This window comes from Stenella coeruleoalba (assembly GCF_951394435.1).
Source record: "Stenella coeruleoalba genome assembly, chromosome: 20".
Taxonomy (NCBI): domain Eukaryota; kingdom Metazoa; phylum Chordata; class Mammalia; order Artiodactyla; family Delphinidae; genus Stenella; species Stenella coeruleoalba.
Window position 1 is genome coordinate 56586278 of NC_137166.1, and position 16121 is coordinate 56602398.

The 16121-nt window shown below is 45.0% G+C and overlaps 1 protein-coding gene across 6 annotated transcripts in view; it reads right to left on the reverse strand.

The window, feature by feature from the left end:
- Positions 1-16121, reverse strand: part of ZNF470 (zinc finger protein 470) — a 76147-nt gene that overhangs the window by 38602 nt on the left and 21424 nt on the right. For 4 of the 6 annotated variants that reach the window (XR_013825165.1, XR_013825166.1, XM_079906337.1 and 1 more), the window contains exons 1-2: positions 8958-9007; positions 5333-5401 (exon numbers count right to left, since the gene is read on the reverse strand). Coding sequence is in view for 2 of the 6 variants with exons in the window: in XM_079906337.1 (XP_079762463.1) it covers positions 5333-5365 (33 nt within the window). In the remaining 4 variants the exon portion in view is untranslated. Of the gene's footprint in view, positions 1-5332; positions 5402-8957; positions 9008-16121 lie in introns of those variants that run through there. The other 2 variants (XR_013825167.1, XR_013825164.1) reach the window with 2 other exon arrangements.

Consider the following 16121-nt stretch of genomic DNA (forward strand, 5'->3'; position numbering starts at 1 on the left):
GTGATGCTAGTGACAATGGCTGTGGTGATGATGGTGGTGATGGTGATGACAATGATGTTGTCAATTGTAGGTCACAACACCTATCACTTCATAGGCAGTTGCTATGTACCAGGTATTATTCTAAGGATTTGTTATAGGTTGAATTATGCTTCCTCTCCTCCAAATCCATCTGTTGAAGTCCTACTCCCAGCACCTCAGAATGGGACCTTATTTGGAAATAGGGCCACTGGTTAAGATGAGGTCATACTGGAGTAGGTGGGCCCTAATCCAATATGACTGGTGTCCTTATAAATAGAGGAAATCTGAACACAGAGACATGCACACATGGAAAATACCATGTGAAAACAAGCCAAGAACTACTGGGAGCTGAGAGAGAGGCCTGAAATTGATTCTTCTCTAGACCGTTCAGAAGGAAGGGTGGTTTTCCACATATTTGTTTTGACCCCCTACTCTAAACAATGTATTTGCAGAAGTTGTTTTCATCATTATTATTTAAAGTGCTCAAAGGAAAATTCCTGGAAATCATGTATGTTTACTTTTTATTTAGATTTGTCATTTACAGGGACGTGGGCAGGTTTTAATGTTTTCCTAACCACGTTGGTGATTTAGGTGGATTCTGGAAACTTTGAGTTTTTGTTCTGTAGTTAATTTTTTTTTTTTTTTTTTTTTTTTGCGGTACGCGGGTCTCTCACTGCTGTGGCCTCTCCCGTCGCGGAGCACAGGCTCCGGACGCGCAGGCTCAGAGGCCATGGCTCACGGGCCCAGCCGCTCCGCGGCATGTGGGATCTTCCCGGACCGGGGCACGAACCTGTGTCCCCTGCATCGGCAGGCGGACTCTCAACCACTGCGCCACCAGGGAAGCCCTGTAGTTAATTTTTATTAAAAAATGTATTACTTGGGAAAAAAAAATCAAGGTGTTGGCCCAGCCAACACCTTGATTTTTGACTTCCAGCCTCCAGAACTGTGAGAAAATATATTTCTGTTGTTTAAGCCTGTCTGTGGTACTTTGTTATGGCAACCCTAGCAAACCAATATATCCGTCTTGCTCTCTACTATTTCCCCAGTGTTTAGTACAATGCCTGGCATATAGTAGGCACTCAATGAATAGTTCTTGAATGAATAAATGGGTCAGTAAGGATGGTGTGAGGATTAAATGAGTTAATCCATGTTTGACACTCAGAACAGTGTACAGCATACAGTAGGTGCTTAATTACCATCAGCTACTATTACTGCCACCCACATCCACAGGTCCTTGGCTCTCCCCAGTGCTCTGAGCCCCCAACACGAGAACCGTGAACCCTGGCTCACCCTCCCTGAGAGGAGGCCTCACCTCCTGGCCAGTCCTATCATGGTCCCCATGTGCCCGCCCAGAGGCTTTGAGCTCATGCTGGCCTCCTCTGCCTCGTGGGTCACTACTGTTTGATGAGGAAGCAGTACAAGGCAGTGGTTGAGAGTGTGGGCTCAGGAGCCTGGAAGCCTGCAATGAAATCCTAGCTCTACCCTCAATGGCTGTCTTTTCCTTGAGCAAGTGCCTTAACCTCTCTGAACTTCATTTGTTCATAATAAAAATGTCCCCCTCAGTAGTTGTCATGGGGGTTGAATGCGGTAATGCATATATGGTTCCAGCACAGTGTCTGGTATGGCTGGAGTAAGTTCTCGATGAATGTCAACTATTACATTTGATTGATTTTGACATTTCACATATGCATCTTATATATATACTTATTATTAGTAGTAGTTATTATTATTTAATATTTATTTATTTTGGCCAGGCTGGGTCCTAGTCATGGCATGCAGGATCTTCGTTGCAGCATGTTTAGTTGAGGCATGAAGGATCTTTAGTTGTGGCATGCAGACTCTTAGTTGCGGCATGTGTGTGGGATCTAGTTCCCCAGTAGTAGTTATTATTATTATATGATATTATTATTTGATTCTTTGGCCCATACATCCTTTGGCCAGTCCTGCTAATAATTCCTTTTTTAAAAAAAAGCCACTTTGGGCTTCCCTGGTGGCGCAGTGGTTGAGAGTCCGCCCGTGGATGCAGGGGGCACGGGTTCGTGCCCCGGTCCAGGAGGATCCCACGTGCTGCGGAGTGGCTGGGCCTGTGAGCCATGGCTGCTGGGCCTGCGTGTCCGGAGCCTGTGCTCCACAGTGGGAGGGGCCGCAGTGGTGAGAGGCCTGCGTACCACACACACACAAAAAAAGCCACTTTATTGAGGTATGATTGACATATAAAAGCTGTACATATTTAATTAATACAACTTGATTAAGTTTGGAAAGTATGCACCCATGAAACATTATTACAATCGAGGCCATAAGCTATCCATCACCTCCAAAAGTTTCCTGCTGCCCCCTCTATCTTTTTATTTATTTTAATTTTTAAAAATATTGTAGTTCCTTCAGAGAATCTTCTCTAAGTATGCCCCACATCAGTGAATTCACTCAATAAATAACATATTTACTGAGTAGGCTCCATGCCCTGCTCTGGGGCTGGGCTGGGAGGGGTGCACTAAAAACAAAATGGACAGTCCTGGAAGTGTCAGAGCTGACACCTTACAGCAAAGGATGCTGAAGGGCAGACAGCAGGGGCCGCCCTCCTCTGGAGGGTTGGGAAGACTTCCCCAGAAGTATGGTTTAGCCCCAAATGCACCGAACCTGAGTGCTTTGTGTGTGCATGTCTGAGGCCACTCATTCTCGTGCTTCATCTGTTTTGGTTTCCTGTCTAATGGCACAAACCAATTCGCCACAAGGAAAACCTCCCCAAATTCCAAAGAGCTGAAATCAGATAGGCTCTATTTCTTGAAAATCAGAATATATTTGTGCTAGATGTAATTAAGAAGAAAGCACTTAAATAAAAAATCCCAACCATACCAAAATAAAAATAATCAACAAGTCCTTCTAAATTAAGTAGGAAAAAGAAGAAATCAAGACGATAATCACAGACAAGTTAAAAATGAAGACATCATGGTGCAGAGTTGCTTTGGAAAATAGTCCGACAGTTCCTTAGACAGTTAAACAGAGTTATATTAGGACCCAGCAATTCCACTCCTAAGTATACGCCCAAGAGAATTGAGAACACATGTCCAAACTAATGTCTGAACTGCAGCATTCCTAATAACCAAAAAGTGGAAACAGTCCAAATGTCCATCAACCAATGAATGGATAAATAACATGTGGTCTAACCACACAGTGGAATATTATTCAGTCATGAAAAGGAATGAAGCACTGACACATGCTAAAACATGGATGAATCTCAGAAAAATTATGCTAAAAGAATCCAGACACAAAAGACCATATATCATATGATTTCATTTATATGAAATGCCCAGGATAGGCAAATCCAGAGACAAAAAGTAAATGAGTGGTTGCCAGCAGTTGGGGGTCAAGAGAGGAAATGGGAGTGAGTGCCATTGGGTACACACTTCCATTTGGGATGATGAAAATGTTCTAAAATTGACTGTGGTGATGGTTGCACAATTCTGAATATACCGTAAGCCAATGAACTGTACACTCTGTGGTATGTGGGGCATATCTTAATACAGGTGTTAAATAAAGAAAGGCATGACAAACCAAAACTCACAGGTAAGTGAAATGACACATTTAGACATCAAAATAAATTCTAGGTGGATTCAGAAGTTCACTGTTAACATCCAAACGATAAATGGAAAAAAAGGAAGAAAAACAGATGATGTGTGACCTGTGGATGGAGAAACCCTTTTATAGTTTAAATGGAAGACACCAGAGGAGGAGAGACAGACTCGATTTTAAAAATATGAAATGCTTTTGGACTTAAATATAAAATAAGAAACGAAAAGTAAAGCTGGGAAGTATATTTGCCACAAATATTTCCATACACACACACTTCTTTAAAATCTTCAAGAATACTAAGATTCCTGGAGACTGGTAAAGCACAAGATAGATCATTTAACCCCCTGCAGAAAAGGCTAATAAACATTTTCTAAAAATCAAACCTCACTAATATACATACAATGCTATTCGGAAAAGATTTTGTGACACCATTTGTCACCTATCATGCTCAAAGTTTATACCATTTGTCACATATCCATTTATCATTTATATCCAACTTGCACAATAAATACCCGACAGCCATAAATAACTAGGGACAAATAAATATCAAACAATAGGGGAACCATTAAGTAAGCCAGGTATGGCCCCAAGATAAAATTTCTATGGAGTCATTAAAATGGATGTTACCAAGGAGTTTTTAACAATGCAGAGAAATGCTCAGGATGAAATCTTCGATGAAAAAGGATATAAAAATTGCTCAGCTGGGGTGATTCTTATTTTTCCACAAACATGTATCCAGGGAGAGAAGGACACACAACATTCGAGGGTGGTTATTTCTAGGATGAGATCAAGGGTCATTCTGATCCTCTTCACTGTGCTCTTCTGGATTTTCTAAGCTTTTTGTAATGATCATGGCATTTCCTTATTTATCAGGCATTTTCTTTTACTTTTACAATAGATTATTTACAGCATTGAAAAATGATTTTTTAAAAAGGCAAACTCACCAATACCAGATGGACATTTAGATACACTGATTATGCAGCCAAAACAAGTGATGTCTGTAGTTTTCAAAGGCTGGGGAAATCCTAATGATTAATGTGGGATGGAAAAAAAAAATCTTCCAAGATAAAAATGGCAGAGCCAATACTGGGTCAATTTTTAAAAATAATCATCAGAGGAGGAAGCCAATAAATGAATACACAAATAATCCACATGATTATCTCTGGGTAGAGGCACTATGGGTGAATTATTATTGTCTTACCTACAGGTTACTGGATTTTCCCTATTTTCTATAAAGAACATTTATATATTTATTATTATGAAATATTTCTGGCATAAAAGCAAGCTTAGAGAAAAATTCAATACACAACTATATATGTACCACCCGTTAAAACATCATAACACATTACAGTGAGAGCCGGGGATGCCAGCCGTGTGCCCTCCCCATGGGCGCCCTCCCCTCCCCCAAGGTAACTGCTGTCTGAAATGTGTGGGCCTTGTTCCAGTGAGTCTTGTACACAATTAAACCACCACTTTCCGGGTGCCCTCCTGTGTCTCCTGAGGGACCCCAGGGCAGAACCAGTCACTCCCCAGCTGCCCTGTCCTCCTTGGTTGACAAAAGTCAATGTCAGGGACAGGCAAGAGAGAGGCTCCTGGGCCTGGAGAGGGCAGAGTGGACAGGAGCATCACCCCTGAGCACTGCTGTCCTTCCTCAGGGTAGACAGAACCCCCAGGAGGTGGGGACATGGGGCTGGGGGTCAGAGGGTCATCCCTCTGGAAAGGAGAGGGAGGCAACATGACTCACCAGGGCCTCATCAGTCAGCAGCTGGGCGGCCATCCCTCCACTGCCCACGGTGACCGGGAACGGCGGGCTCTGGTCAGGGGGGAAAGAGAGGGAGGCACGGTGAGAGACCAGGCCTAGGCCCACCTCACAATGCACACAGGACAGACACACACATGCCCACAGAGGGGCAGGAGACAGGAACACGCACATACATTAACAGCGAACATTCAGGGTGCTTACCGCCTGCAAAGCACTAGACCAACACCTCTCACTTAATCCTCCTAACACTCCTGCAAGGTGGGCACTATTTCCACTGACCCCATTTCACCATATAGTTTCACTTATAAGTGGAATCTAAAATACGACACAAATGAGCTTATCTATGAAACAGAACCAGACTCACAGACATAGAGAACAGACTTGTGGTTGCCAAGGGGGAGGGAAGGATTGGAAGTTTGGGGTTAGCAGATGCAAACTATTATATATAGAATGGATAAACAACAAGGTCCTCCTGTATAGCACAGGGAACTATATTCAACATCCTGTAATAAACCATAATAGAAAATAATATGAAAAAGAATACATATAACTAAATTGCTTCGCTGTACAGCAGAAATTAACACAACACTGTATATCAACTATACTTCAATAAAAAAAGAATACTGTCAAATTAAATGTTGGTCCCTATAAACTTTAAACAGTGAAATTTCAAATTAAAAAGCAATAAAGTTATTTTAAAAAAGAAGCCCCGCTGTACATCACAAAGGATCACAAAGGTATGGGCTTGTGTCCCCACCACTTCACGTCTGCAAACCCCACAGCAGCGTGCCCGGCCCGCAGCAAGCCCTCCGCAAAAACATCCTCCAGCTTAAAACTCTCCGGTGGCTTCCCACAGCCTTAGAAATCATCCAGTCTTCACCGCTGCCCACATGGCCCTTATAGTCTGCCCCGAGGGCCTTCCCGCTCCCACTCCACTCCCCTCTCAAACACTTGGCCCCAGGTACAGTGGCCTTCGAATCTGCCGCTTCCTCTGCCAGAAATGCTCTTCCCCTGGCTGGCTCCTTCTCACTGTCAGCTCAAATGTCACCTCCACGGAGAAGTCTCCCACTCCCAGGGCCCTGAGCTCAAGTAGCAACCAACGCCCACCCCTGCCATCTTCTTATAGCCCACATCATTGTTGACAACTGTCTCTTTAAAAGGTTTTCAAGTTCATCATCTGTCTTCCCTTCACAAGAATGCAAGCCCCTGGGGAGCAGAGACGATCATTTTTGGATTCTGTTTCCAGCATCTAGGATAACAGCCAGAGGTACCCAAACATAGAGCTGAGTGAATGAATAAGCCAACTTCTATCACTGGCAAAGATGCAAAGAAATGGACCTCCCACACACAGCTGAAGGAACGGGAGTCACTCGACATTTGTGGAGAGTGAGCTGGCAAAACACAAACCCCATAACTCAGCAGCCTTGTTCCCGGGACTCTGCCCATAGCAACAAAAACTCCATGTAAAAGGTTATATAGGGAAGAAAGATGTTTATTATAGCACTGTTCCTAGAATCCAACCAAACCAACAAACACAAAAAAAACAAGGGGGAGTTATTAATTTTTTTTCTTATATTCCTTTGATTGTTTCCCTGGGTGAGTGACTTCATAGTAATGTCATAATTTCTTAAACAGAATTTAATTTTTTAAAGAGTATTCTTTCTGGACTGGCAATCTCCATCTGACTCCCATCCCTATACTGTGACGTCAACAACACTGGCTTTGGCCGGACGTGGACATGACCAGAGCCGACTTACCCAGGAGGCACAGCGAGCCCAAGGCCCCTGATACCTGTAGGGGCCCACGAGAATGTCTTAATTTAAGATCATTAAAAAAAAAAAAAAGTGACTCTAATCCAGCCTGGATTATATTTGTCTTCATATCAATGTAATCACAAACTATATATATATTTTCTTTTCATGAAAAAAGGAGTCCATGAAGGCGACGAAGGCACAGAGGCCCTGGAAGTGACATGCTCTGGGCTGGTGACTGTTGAACCCATGTGGCCTGAGATCTATGTGGCTACAAAGCTGGTGGCTACTTCCCTCCTCTCCTTCCTTGAGTCTTCTGGCATTTCCTTCCTTCCATTGTTTCTAAGGGTAAGATTCCCATGGGGGAAAAAATCCTGCAACTGTGTGTCAGATGAGCCGAAAGGAAGAAAGGATTTCCCATTTGTCTGGTGGTTAAGTGTGGGGTCTCTGGAACCCAGATGCCTGGGTATAGAGTTGGGTCATTCACTTAAGTCTCTGAGCCTCGGTTTCCCCATGTATAAAATGGGGATGATGAGGTCCCTACCTTGGAGTTACTGGGAGGCTTATAAATGAAAGTCCCAGCAAAGTGCCCAGAACAGCACTTTGAGGGCCCAATACACATCCTCTGAACAAATCAACCCCACTCAGGAGTGGGTAGGGGACTCTGACCCTCCTTTAAGAAGGTCCTGTGGAAGGCAAGAGAAGAAGCCTTAGCCCCACATCCTGTCACCCACACACTTCCTGCCCCCTCAACACTCCAGAGCCTTCTATGAGCCGGACAAGGCTCTGAGGGGCAGGAAGGAGCTGGGGAATCTGGGGGCCCCAGGCCAGGAGACCTGCAGGACAAGAAGGGAGGTAGCTCTGCTAGGCCTGCCTGTCCAAGCGTTCAGTCTTTCACACATGCTTTTAGGAGGGTCGCACCCAGATGCACTCGCATACAAACACCCAGAAAGGCCCAAAGACAGAGACACACAGGTGAACACACACACACAGAAAGGTAGAGACACTGACGCGGCGGACTTCGGGAGAGACACACCCCATGCTCACAGACACACTCACACCCAGGGACACAGCTACAAAGTGAAAGACGAGACACAGGTGGACACCTGGATGACACCCTCACACAGAGACACCGTGGGCAGAAATAAAGGCAGACACACACACAACCAAGGATGTGGACATGGCGGTCACCCAGAGATACACTGCCCTCACCCCAACAGGGAAGGCAAAGACTAGACATAGAAGACATCCACAGAGACCAAGACCGGTAGGCGCACGAGCGCGTGCGCACCCCCGCCCCCTCCCCCCCCCCCCCCAGACTTACACTGATGCACACACACACAGATTCGCCTCCTTCCCCATCGCATCACATTAGGTCAGTACCAGCCTCCTCCCTCCACTCCTCTCCCCAGCCCTCTCTCTGAGCCGGCACGCCCCTCACCTGGGCCCTCACACTTTCTCCCTTCAGGGCCCACCTTCCCCTCAGTCCACACGCCCTGTCCCGGCGCGCACACCCTCCCCTCAGCCCTCACGCCCCTCGCCTGGGCCCGCACACCCTCTCCCTTCAGTGCTCACACCTTCCCCTCAGTTCACACGCCCTCTCCCGGCGCGCACACCCTCCCCTCCTCCCTCACGCCCCTCGCGTGGGCCCGCACACCCTCTCCCTTCAGTCCTCACACTTTCCCCTCAGTCCGTATACCTTCTTGCTGCCCGCACACCCTCCCCTCCGCCCTCAGGCCCGTTGCCTGTGACCTGACGACCCCTCTCCTCAGTCAGCATGCCCCCCTCCCGAGCCCGCCCCCGCCCCCGCCTCGCCCTTCCCTGCCCTGCCCTGTCCTGCCCGTGGCCGGACTCACCAGCGCGGGTCGTTCTGTACAATGACGGGCGCCCTACGCCCTCCAGGCCGCACTGCGCCTGCGCAGACGGGCGGACTACACTTCCCAGAAGCTCGCGCGCCTCCGCCTCCGCTCAGGCCTTCCCGCCCGTGGAGCCGAATGGAGCCGAGCGGACCCGAGTTGAGCCGAGCGGACCCGAATGGAGCCGAGCGGACCCGAACCTACCCGAGACCCGACCGCGCCCCTCCAGCTCCCAGAGGCCCCCGCGGCACCGGAACCACGGCCGCAGGGGATGGGGGTGCGGGGGGGGGTTGGTATTGAGGGATGGGAGGGGGGAGGAGGAAGAGTGGAGGGAGAGAGGAGATGGGGGTAAAGGGAAGGGGGAGAAGAGAGATGGGGGAGAGGTAGGAGGGGCGGAAGGTGGGGAAGGGAGAATTCCAGAAAGGGAGGGGGCGTGGGTGGCGGTGGAGAAAGGAGGCTGTGGCCCACCTTCTGCAGACTTCTGGGCTGGACTGAGGGAGGATCCTGGGCAATTTTGTTGAGCGTGATAATCATGCTGAATTGTAGAAAATTTGTAAAGCATAGAGATACAAACCAGAAAATAATTTTAAAAAAGTATTCACTCTTCTTATTTTGAGTTTCCTAAGTGCCAGCTCCTGTTTTGGGCGTTTTATGACTTAGGAACGTATCCAATCCTTACAACCATTCTACTTTCCAGATGAGGGCAGTGGTGCCGACAAAAGAGGTGGCACAAGGGGACAGTGGGGGAGCTGGGGTAGGAGTCAGGGCTCCTGGCTGGGCCTGTTACACCATAAACCACAAAGCCAAGTCCGAAAGCATTTGCTGAATGTCTCAGTGGCCACAGAAATGTAAACAGCAGCTAGTCTTTTTTTTTTTTTTTAATTGCAGTATAGTTGATTTACAATGTTGTGTTAGTTTCAGGTGTACAGCAAAGTGAATCAGTTATACATATACCTATATCCACTCTTCATTTAGATTTTTTTTTTTTTTTGGTACGCGGGCCTCTCACTGCCGTGGCCTCTCCCGTCGCGGAGCACAGGCTCCGGACGCGCAGGCCCAGCGGCCATGGCTCACGGGCCCAGCCGCTTCGCGGCACGTGGGATCTTCCCAGACCGGGGCACGAACCCGTGTCCCCTGCATCGGCAGGCAGACTCTCAACCACTGCGCCACCAGGGAAGCCCTTCATTTAGATTCTTTTCCCATACAGGTTATTACTGAGTATTGAGTAGAGTTCCCTGTGCTATACAGTAGGTCCTTGCTAGTATTATATTATATATATAGTAGTGAAACAGAGGCTAGTCTTAAGGGGTGGTTAATGACTTTAAATATTTTATTTGAGACAAATGTAGGTTCACCTGCAGTTGTAAAAAATACAGAAACCACCGAGAGAGATCCAGTATACCCTTTATCTGGTTCCCCCAAGGGTGAAGTCTTGTGTTACCAAACCAGGTTCATTTGCCCAAGGCACAGCAAAAAGTCAAGGTTTGCAACAAAGAAAAGGTTTATTCAGAGGCAGCTGGCGAGGAGATGGGAAAACATCTCAGATCCACCTCCCTGAGGCGAGAGGGGTGAGATATTTATGGGTTAAAGAAGCAAGGTGATTTTAGGCATAGGAAAAGGTATTGGAGGTAGGGAAAAGGTGAGGTAATCTGTGTTCTGTGCAGGCAAATCTGAGTTACATGCTTCCTCATGGGATGCATGTCCCAAAATGGAGGCACTTAGTATGATCTGAGGGAGGGGTTTTTGGCCCTCTGATGTCAAAAGTTTGTTCATCAGACACATCAGGCCTTTGTAAAGGCCCAGGTGTAGGGTCAGTGGTCCCAACCAGTCTTAACTGGCTTGAGCTTGAGCTGGACACAGCTCAGTCCAAGTTCCTGGAAAACGACTTGGGCAAACGTCTTACTGTATAGGCTACGTGTCGCTTGGAACACATGCAAATCTTCTGTAGCGAAAATTAAAGTGAGCTTGATCAGTGAAGGCTGGTTACAAGTGGAGGTGGTTTTAACGAGCTGTAAGACAACGTCAAGAATTTCTGTTAGGGGCTTCCCTGGTGGCACAGTGGTTGAGAATCCGCCTGCCAGTGCAGGGGACACGGGTTTGATCCCTGGCCTGGGAAGATCCCACATGCCACGGAGCAACAAGCCTGTGCGCTACAGCTACTGAGCCTCTACTCTAGAACCAGTGAGCCACAACTACTGAGCCCATGTGCCATAACTACTGAAGCCCATGCGCCTAGAGCCCGTGCTCCGCAACAAGAGAAGCCACGGCAATGAGAAGCCCGCGCGCCACAGCTAGATAAAGCCCATGCGCAGCAACGAAGACACAACGCAGCCAAAAATAAATAAATAAAATAAATTTATTTTAAAAAAGAATTTCTGTTAGTCACCAGTTTCTGTTAACCCTATAGGGCACGGTTTCACTTGCAAAGTCACAAATAGGATACAGACATGAATATTGTCAAGATACAGAACGTTTCCGTCACCACTAGGATCCCTCAGGTTGCCCTTTCATAGCCACACCCACTTTCCTCCATATCCCATCTTTCCTTAACCCTTGACTATCGCTAATTTTTTCTCCATAATTTTATCATTTCAAAAATGTTATATCAATAGGTATTTTTTTTTCATTCAGCATAATCCTCTGGAGATCTATCCAAGTTGTTATTTGTATCAATAGTCATTACTTTACTACTGAGTGGTAATCCATGGTAGGGATTTACCACAGTTTGGCTACCACATCTGGGATGTTTCCAGTTTGGGGCTATTCCAGTTACAATTTTCTTTTCATTTCGGTAGGAACACTTAACATAAGATCTACCATCATAACAAAATTTTAATTGTACAATACAGTATTGTTAACTAGAGGCACGATGTACAGAACACTAGAACTTAATCACCTTGCCTAAATGAAACTTTATACCTGATGACCAGTAACTCCCCATTTCCCCTTCCCTCAAGACCCTGGCAACCACCATTCTGTTCTCTGCTTCCATGTGCTTGACTATTTTAGATACCTCATATAAACGCAGTATTTGTCCTTCTGCATCTGGCTTATCTCAGCACAACGTCCTCAAGCTTCACCCATGTTGTAGCATATGGGAGAATTTCCTTCTTTTTTAAGGTTAAAGGATATTACATTTTATGTGTATACCACATTTTCTTTATCCGTTGATTCACTGATGGACATTTAGGTTGCTTCCACATCTCAGCTATTGTGAATAATGCTGGAGTGAACAATGGAGTGCAAATCATCTATTTGAGATGCTGACTTTCGAATACCCAGAAGCGAGAAGTGAGATCATTAGGTATTTCTAATTTTTTTTGGAGGAAACTCCATACTGTTTTCCATAGTGGCTGCACCATTTTACATTCCCATCAGTAGGGTACAAAGTTCTGACTTCTCCACATCCTCTTCAATTTTTTTAAAAAACAATATTCATTCTAATAGGTGTGTGGTGATATCTCAGTGTGGTTTAGATTTGCATCTCCCTGATGATTAGTGATGCTCTTTACCTTTACATGTACCTGATGTCCATTTGTATGTCTTTTTTGGAGAAATGTCTATTCTATTCAAGTCTTATGCCCATTTAAAATTATTTTATCTTTTGCTATTGAGTTGCAGGTGTTCCTTACATATTTTGGATATTAATCCCTTATTAGATATTTGGTTTGCAAATATTTTCTCCCATTTCATAGGTTGCCCTTCTACTATTAATTGTTCCTTATTACAGGGTTTCGTGTGAACCTAAATCTTCATTTCTCTGGGATAAATGCCCAGGAGTGCATTTCTAGGTCATATGGTATTTGCATTTTTAGCTTAGTTTTTTTATTTTTTTAAACAAACTGCCAAACTGTTTTTCAGAGTGGCCGTACCATTTATATTCCTACCAGCAATTTATGAGATATCCAGTTTCTCCAAATCCTTGCCGACATTGGATGTTGCCATTATACATATACATATTTTATTTTAGCCATTCTGATAAGCGTGTAGTGATATCTCATTATGGGTTTCTTGTTTTGTTTTGTTTTTGTTTTTACTAATGACTTTACTTTTTAGAACAGTTTTAGGTTTACAGAATTGAGCAGATAGTACAGAGTTCTCATACACCCACCTCCCTGCACCCAATTTCCCCTATTAGTAAACACTTGCATTTAATGTGGAAGATTTGTTACAATTAATGAACCAATATTGATACATTATTACTAACAAAACCCCATAGTTTACATTAAGGTTGCTCTTTGTGTTGTATACTTCTGTGGGTTTTGGCAAATGCATAATAATATGTATCCACCATTACAGTAGCATATATTTCACTGCCCTAAAAATGTCCTATGCTGCACCTGTTTGTCCTCCTCCATCTTCATGAACCCCATAGTTTTTCTATCTGCATAGTTTTGTCTTTTCCAGAATGTCACATAGTTGGAATCAGACAATATATAGCCTTTTTCAGAATGGCTTCTTTCACTTAGCATTTAATATGAACTTAAAGTTCTCCATTTTTTTAGCTCATTTCTTTTTTTTAAAAAATTAATTTATTTTTATTTTATTTTTACTTTTGGCTGCATTGGGTCTTCGTTGCTACACGCAGGCTTTCTCTAGTTGCAGTGAGCAGGGGCTACTCTTTGCAGTGCGTGGGCCTCTCATTGTGGTGGCTTCTCTTGTTGTGAAGCTTGGGCTCTAGGTGTGCAGGCTTCAGTAATTGTGGCATGTGGGCTTCAGTAGTTGTGGCTCACGGGCTCTAGAGCAGAGGCTCGGTAGTTGTGGCGCACGGGCTTAGTTTAGATGCTCTGCAGCATGTGGGATCTTCCAGGACCAGGGCTCAAACCCATGTCCACTGCATTGGCAGGCGGATTCTTAACGACTGCACCACCAGGGAAGCCCCTGGCTCATTTCTTTTTATCACTAAATAATAATCTATTGGTTGTGCCGCAGTATGTTTATCCATTCGCCTACTAAAGGACATCTCGGCCGCTTTCATAAAACTGCTGTAAGCACCCACATGCAGCTTTCTGTGTGGACATGTTTTCAATTCATTTGAACTAATACCTAGAAGTATGGTTTCTGGACAGTGTTTAGCCTTTTAAGAAGCTGCCAAACTGTCTCCCAAAGAGGCTTGGTCTCCAGACCCTTGTTCTTCTTGTTAGACTTACTGAGGCGACATTTTCAGGATATCTAAATTTTAGTTCCCCAAAGAAGGAAATACTCAACAGATTAAAAAAAAAAGTTTCAATGGGTAGGTTTACATAATTGATTGATTTTTATGGACCCCCACCTGCCAAAAGCCCTACACCTGTACATCAAGATGTACTTTCTAAATTATTCCGACACTTTGATGTTCACATTCATTTTAAGCCACTTATGCCTACTTAACTTGTCGAGTCACATCTTCTCCCTTTTGATCACCTTCCCTTTAAAATTATTCAGAATTTGATTAGAGTCTCTCACTTCCTCTGAAAACACTGTATCTTAAAATGACAACAATGGTACTAGAATCTCAGGAATACTGGCTAGAAGAAATCCTCAGTGGTGCTAGTGCCAATTTGAGTTACTCTGGATCGTCTGTAAATCAGACTGTCTCCTTTTGGGAACCGTATTCAAAATGTTTAGTAACAACAACTGCGGCCCACAGATGACCACTCACTGGCCTTATGAGGAATGTTCCAGAATGACCCATGAGGTACATGCACTCTGAGTTCTAGGCTCCTTGGATACAAGGAGCACCAACACTTCCTGTGAAGGCCATATCTGGAGCGAGCGGTGGGAATTTTTCCTGTTGTGATCTAGAAATGTTGATTCCCTCAACTTACCATGTGGCTCCTTGTCATCTCCAGACCAACTTCTGATAAAGGTCAAGGTCAGTTCTTCTAGGGCTAAACTGCCAGAAACTTTTCTCAATTGTCACTGTAACTTCTCTCTAGTACCTCTGATGTCTCTCCCTCTTCTTATAAGGTTACCAGTTCTTTCAGATTAGGGCCCCACCCTTATCACTTCATTTAACCGTAATTCCCTCCCCCAAAGCCGTCTCTCTCCATATACAGTCACATTGGGGTTTAGGGCTTCAATATGTGAATTTGGGGGTGGGAGGGATACAATTCAGGCCTTACAACTACTCTACAACAAAATATGGAATTTAACCAGCATTGCACCTTAGCAACCCATAAAAGGAGTCTCTCACTTTGGTTTTAAGCGATCTTAACCCTATGACTTCAAACAGTATAAGACATCTTTCAACAATATCATACAAAGACCCTTAGTTGCTAGTAGTTCAGAAAGTTCAAGATTTGAGTTTTAAATTACCCAAAACAGTTAGCTACCGGCATCATAGACACTCTTTGGACTTGGCATTCCTCTTCCTCTTGAAACTGTCATTATTCAGGACTCTAGACCTCTATTCACCTCAGGTGACTACAACTAATAATAATTCACTTGGGTGTTTGCCCAGTGCACACCACGAGTTGTTACTTTCCTAGGCTAGGAAAGAAACATGAGTCTCACTTGTCCCATCTCACCCAAACACCGATCCCTAACACCTCCAATATTCCAAAGATTCTATTGCCTATTACATAATCTTCATCCCAAACTCTGATTTGGTTAAGTTTCTTTAATTGCAAGCAAACAAGCAAAAAATGAAGTACTGAGAGGATGGAAAGTCGTTTAAGGAATTGCAGCGTTGGAAAGCACAAAAACTAGGGTGGCTCCAAAGATCACAACCACAAGGGCACCAGCATCATCCCTTTAGGGAACAGATCCTTCTCCCTTTCAAGTCCCAGAGAGAATGTGATTGACTAGGTCCCTCAGAACTGTAAGACAGGGTATGGCCAGTTACTCAAAGGAAAAGAGAGTGTAGTCAAAAGGAGGCAAGGACTTCTCTGGTGGCACAGTGGTTAAGAATCCACCTGCCAATGCAGGGGACATGGGTTCGAGTCCTGGTCCAGGAAGATCCCACATGCCGTGGAGCAACTAAGCCAGTGCGCCACAACTACTGAGCCTGCGCTCTAGAGCCTATGAGCCACAACTACTGAGCTTGCATGCTACAACTACTGAAGCTCGCGCACCGAGAGGCCACACTCCGCAACGAGAAGCCACCTCAATGAGAAGCCCACACACCACAATGAGTTGCCCCCACTTGCCGCAACTAGAGAAAGCCCGAGCGCAGCAACTAAG